The sequence below is a fragment of the Eucyclogobius newberryi genome, unplaced genomic scaffold (assembly GCF_026437365.1).
Source record: "Eucyclogobius newberryi isolate DKJ021-1_F unplaced genomic scaffold, fEucNew1.0.hap1 SCAF_7, whole genome shotgun sequence".
NCBI classification, from domain to species: domain Eukaryota; kingdom Metazoa; phylum Chordata; class Actinopteri; order Gobiiformes; family Gobiidae; genus Eucyclogobius; species Eucyclogobius newberryi.
The window spans coordinates 27,491,027-27,496,578 of record NW_027316389.1 but is presented as its reverse complement, the minus strand read 5'-3'; the positions used below and the strand labels follow the sequence as shown (position 1 = coordinate 27,496,578).

The 5,552-nt window shown below is 38.5% G+C and overlaps 1 protein-coding gene across 1 annotated transcript; it reads right to left on the bottom strand.

The window, feature by feature from the left end:
- Positions 1-944: 944 nt before the first annotated feature.
- sqor (sulfide quinone oxidoreductase) lies at positions 945-5,552 on the bottom strand. The gene is made up of 10 exons (XM_072435168.1): positions 5,461-5,552; positions 4,599-4,806; positions 3,716-3,886; positions 3,590-3,643; positions 3,250-3,444; positions 2,450-2,659; positions 2,114-2,297; positions 1,769-1,836; positions 1,502-1,680; positions 945-1,425 (listed from the first exon to the last, which is right to left on the bottom strand). Exons 2-10 carry the CDS (start codon positions 4,797-4,799, stop codon positions 1,368-1,370), a joined length of 1,320 nt encoding a protein of 439 aa, XP_072291269.1. The 5' UTR covers positions 4,800-4,806; positions 5,461-5,552; the 3' UTR covers positions 945-1,367.

The following is a 5,552-nucleotide window of genomic DNA, read 5'->3' as shown; positions in this document are numbered from 1 at the left end:
ACACGCGCGCGGAGGCACCGACGTGGAGCCACAGAGGAGAGCCACAGCTATAATTAATTAATTAATTAATTTATATATATATATATATATATATATATATATATATATATATATATATATATATATATATATATATATATATATATATATATATATATATATATATATATATATATATATATATATATATATATATATATATATATATATATATATATATATAATAAATAAATAAATTATTGAATCATACATGAATTTTACCATTTTGTGTTGGCAGATCGAACCCTGCTCAGTTAAGCCACTGCAAGACCAAACTTGCAGTGAAATGCATGTGTGTGAGTGATTGTCATGAGGCTTTTGGGGCCGAACGACAGCCACATTTACACAGTTCCTGAGGCATTCCCAGGCCAGCCTACATGTCTCAGGTCTTCCTTCCAACCCGTAAAACCTCTCCAGAAGGCTCCGGAAGAGGGCCACCTCAGCTGGCTCCTCTCAATGTGGAGAAGCAGCAGCTCTACTCCGAGCTTCTCCTGTCTGACTAAGCTTCTTCTCACCCTATCGTTAAGCCACCCTGTGGCGGAAACTAGTTTCAAACTGCAATCTTGTCCTCTCGGTAATTATCCCAAGCTCACGCCCAAAGGTGAGAACAGTAATGTAAATTGAGAGCTTTACCTTTCGACTCAGCTCCTTCACCACAACAGTCCGATGCAGCGACTGCATCACTGCAGCCGCTGCACCGATCCAACTGTTAATCTCACGCTCCATCCTTCCCTCACTCGTGAACAAGACCCCGAAATACCTGAACTTGCCTTGGGGCAACATGTGTCAGAGAGCAGTGAACACATCATTATTATTAATAATCATTGGCTCTTTGGAAACACCAGTGTGCTTTAACATCAAGATAATCAATATCATTGTCTTTTGGAAACATAAACTTCCCTTTAATGCCTTGGTAGAGCTGTATCAGATTTGTTTTCTTAAATTGGCACATATATTCAACAAAATGAGTAGCAGATATCGATTTATGGTATAGAAACCTATTAACACACATTTTTAGGGACAATACAACAATAGGTTCTGTTACGATGCAAAACCTTTACATGTTAAGTCAAAACAATTTAGCAAGTTAACTTAACAATTTTTGTTCTCAGTAAAACCCTATAGACCGCACACTAGACTATACTATTGAGAGTACTTGCACAAAAATGTAAATAAAATGATTTCTTTCTTAGAATTCCCATTCCAAAACAGGGGGTCCAGACCATACTGACTGAGGGTCAATTCCAGTTAAATTCAAGTCAAAGAAGAACAAAGACAATATTCTGTGCGTCATTATTTTCCTTTTTCACCTGGGCCTGTCCAGTGGTTTATTTCATTCCAAGGTGCATCAGCTTCCTATAGGGTGCTGGTCCTCCCCACAGTCCCCTAAATTAAAGAAAACGTGAAAATACAATGACAAAAGTGACAAGATAGTGAATATATTAATATTTTTAATCTTTACCTTAGAAATCCATGCCAGTAGAGATGGGGCATCACATCTGCTTTCATGTGGTACATAAGCCGCCTTTCTTTTGCCTGGTTTATGGGAAATGTTTCCAGTGGTTGTCCGTTATAGTCAAACTCTGCTAAAATGACCGATTTGTAGCTTGTGACCAAAGGGCAAGAGGTGTAGCCATCATACTACAGAAAGGAAAAAACAAAACATGACATGTTGGACACTAGAAATGTTGGCCCTTTTATTAACATGAATCTTTTCTGAACAACTTACAATTTTATCAGGTTTCAGATTTTTAAGAATCCTGCTGATGGTTCGATGCAAAACTGCAGATTGGGCAGCTACAACAGAAATGTGTTATTGTGACATGTTTCCTGAGTTGCAGTGAGCGGTTAGAAAAGAAAAAAGGTATAGTTCACAACATGTGGAGTTAAAATGGCTGCATCAAAATGTCAAAATGCCCTTAAGAGTTTGAAAGGTTATCATTCTTTTGGTGGAATTTGGTTAAAAACTCAAATTGTAGAGTGGGAAAAAAATAAATAAAATAAAAATAATATATATATATATATATATATATATATATATATATATATATATATATATATAAAATATACTTACCCACGGCAGCACCAGTTTTAGCCGTTGGGAGGTTGGTGCAGTCTCCGATCCCAAACACATTTGGGTATTTCTTATGCTGGAGATGGTCTTTGTCCAGATCTAACCACCCCACTGCATCACTTAAAGGACTGCTTTTAATGACTGGATTGGGACCCATTGGTGGTGTGACATGGAGCATCTCGTACTAGAAACGCAAAGAGCATTTTAATAAACCAAATTATATTTTAGCACAAAATTGTTCATTCTCCAGTTGAATTTTTTGTAAAAAATATATTTTAAACCATTATAAAAATTGCACCAAGTATAAAGCTAAATGCTTGAATTTGAAGACTTTACCTCAAAGACTGTGGTTTCCCCAGGCTTGTCCAGATTTTCAAACACAGCCTCTCTTTTGTCAGCTCGCACCTCGATCAGGTTTTGCCTGAGGTTGATTTGTAGGTCACGTTGTTTCACTATGTCCCACAATGCATCAGCATATTTCTTGATGCCAAAAAGCACTGGAAGAGAAGTGTTGTATATTACCTTGGCGTTGTCCCTCTTCCCAGTCTAAGGAAACAACACAAAACTGTCACATTTTAAAAACACACCCATTTATTATGTGCAGAGGTGGTAAGATTTAATCTATAATGCTGTAGAATTCAACTTGTACGCTAAATGTCATTTCAGTGTTAAAGTGTGGATGCTTCTATGAGAACAGAAAAAAATAACAAAATTAATAAATCAGAAAATGTTGAATATTTCTTTTCATCCTCATAGGTCTTTGATTTACAGACAATCTTTGTGACTAAATTACACTTAATAATACTAGTTTTCTTTCTTGCCTAAATAAACTAAACTATTACAGCATTGCTCTCACTTAAAGATGAATTTGCCTTAAATGTGATGTGATATGGTTTAAAAAAAAGTTGAAGTTTCTAACTTAATTTAGAAAAAGTAAAAAAATGTTAATATTTTCAATTGTATGCATCAGAATTTGCACAATAGTTGATATTTTCTGCCATTCAGATGATATCAATACATGTGTGTTACTCGAGAAGTACAATAGAACTGCTTCAAATATTTGGGGAAAACCAACCAACAAAAATTGCTCCTCCATGCACCTCATTTAGTAAACTAACTAATCTAATGGACTGTACCTTTCTGAGATATGCATCGGACAGATACATGATCTTTTGTGGGGCTCCAGCACATTTCACTGGAGTGTTTGGAAAAGTGAACACAGCATTTCCTTCTTTAAAATCCTGTAGTGCCTTCCAAGTTTTCTCCACTGTCTGTATGGAGTAGTTTGATCCGATCTTTGGATGCTCAAATCCCTCTGGCAAGCCTTTAATCTATAAACACACATATGTTAAGCAGTGAATGTTGTAATATACCTCACAATAGCAAATATTGGGCTTTCCTGAAACTCTCAAATCCGAATGAGCATGAATCAGAGCAAAAACAATATGTGCAACATGAACTGAACAAAGCACACACCTTTTCAAAGTGTAACTCTAGACCAAGAGCAACAATCAAATAGTCATAGGAAATCTGTAGAGACAACAGTAGATTAGATGGGATATGAACACAAAAATGTGGTTAGTTAAATGATCAAATGTATACCTCTTTCCCATCATCTGTTCGCACTGTGTTACTGTCCGGGTTTATTTCCTGGACTTTTGACTTGACCCACTTGACTCCAGAGGGCATGAGACTTGCGGTGGGACGTCCTGAAGAGGCAGTGGTTTTTGCACCTGCACCAACCAGAGTCCATATGGGCTGATAGTAGTGTGTCTAGAAGAGAAACAGGAGATGGCATATGGACGGTGGATCTGGGAAAATATACTATCCTTTAGGGTGACAGTAGTACGACCCTATATTTAAGGTCTTTTCCATTTTAGACTCACTGTCTCATGCCTCAATCTTAATTTGCTGAAATTTTCAAATAATGTAAATAAACATGCTAATTTATACATTTAGAGTTACCTGTCCTGGCAATATAACTTTGTACTTTATATTGTAACCCTAACCCACAGTACAATAATATCTTGCTTCAGACTAATTCTGGCCAATTTTTCAATTGCAAATTCCTCAAACATCACTGGGGATTTAATACTTCCCCAGATACAAAGACCTTTTGATGTGATACAGCCAGAAGTGAGAACAGGCTCAACTGGAGTCACAATAGTAATATTGTGTACCAGAAGAGCATGAGTAAACTCTCCTTCTTGAGGAAGCACAGATCTTTTAAATGTATGCAGCAGGTTACTAGATATATTCTACCAGTCTATGGTTGCCAGCATCATTGTGATCTGCTTGGGGGGAGTAGCATCAGCAAAAAGGACATTAAGTGGATTGCCAAACTGATCCGTAAGGCTGGTCATGTGATCAAATGTGATCTGGAGATGTTTGTCACAGTGAGGGACAGGACACTGGACAAACGTCTCTCCATCATTGACACTACAGCCCACCCACTGCACCAGAGCTTCTCCGACAGGCGCTATACCTCACTGGGCTCCACAACGGCCACGTTGTCTGCCCCAAACAGTCTCTTCATGCGGGCACCCATTGTAATGCCTCCACTTCCTCCTCCCAGTACCAGCATCTTGTAGTGCATGTTGGCAGAGGCACGGCTGCTTGTGTGGAGGTGAGAGATGGCAGTAATCCTGGTGGGCTGGCACTTGTGTATGTGACGCAGGGCAGCCATACTGGGTCTATGAACATCAAGGACAAAATATTAATAGCACAGTGGAAATAAACTTTATTTTCTGTGATTCAATAAGGGATTCATGTGAAGGTCAGGTCCAGCTACATTAACAATAATCAAACCAAAGTGTCCCATACAGTGGCCTACAACAACCAAAATTATATGTGCCAAAATGATGTGCAAACTTTATTATAGAAAACACATAGACATAGAAATAGACTTCATAGTATTTTTACCCTACATCCAAGTAAAATGCATTGCCCCAACATTTACTAAACATCTAAAGGATAACCCAGTCAAACTTCACTGTCACTTTAAACATTTCTGTGCATAACGCATTATGCACAGAAATATATGTACGCGCCAAACACGCTACATTCCTGTTCCCTAGCTAACGAAGCCCTGATCGTCAACTGTAAAAGCTTTAACAAGCACAGTTGATTTTACACAACAAGATTACGCAAGTCCAGTGTGAGCTACTTCCGTATGGTAACAACAGTCACTACGTAACTGCAGTTTGCCTCGTCTGAACCGGGCCCAGTGCGTGCCACCAGTGCCACCAATGCCACCAGTGCCATACGTGCAGCGCGCAAGAATGTCACCATCAAGAACGCGTATTTTGAGCGTCAACATTAAGAATGAAAAGCTATAACATACTTACCCAATGTAGACGCCGATCCCGGGCTTTGGCGACACTCTGTCTGCAACTCAGATGTGTGTAATATCAGCCACTGTGAATCGCTCCGCTCACGC

Bases quoted from the DNA above. Each gene is read 5' to 3' on its own strand.
- sqor (XM_072435168.1), bottom strand. From the start codon at position 4,799: ATGGCTGCCCTGCGTCACATACACAAGTGCCAGCCCACCAGGATTACT. The intron at 3,887-4,598 runs GTATAGCGCCTG...TTTCTCTTCTAG, and splicing joins CCGTTGTGGAGCCCAGTGAG to ACACACTACTATCAGCCCAT. The intron at 1,837-2,113 runs GTAAGTATATTT...TTTCTGTTGTAG, and splicing joins TAAAACTGGTGCTGCCGTGG to CTGCCCAATCTGCAGTTTTG.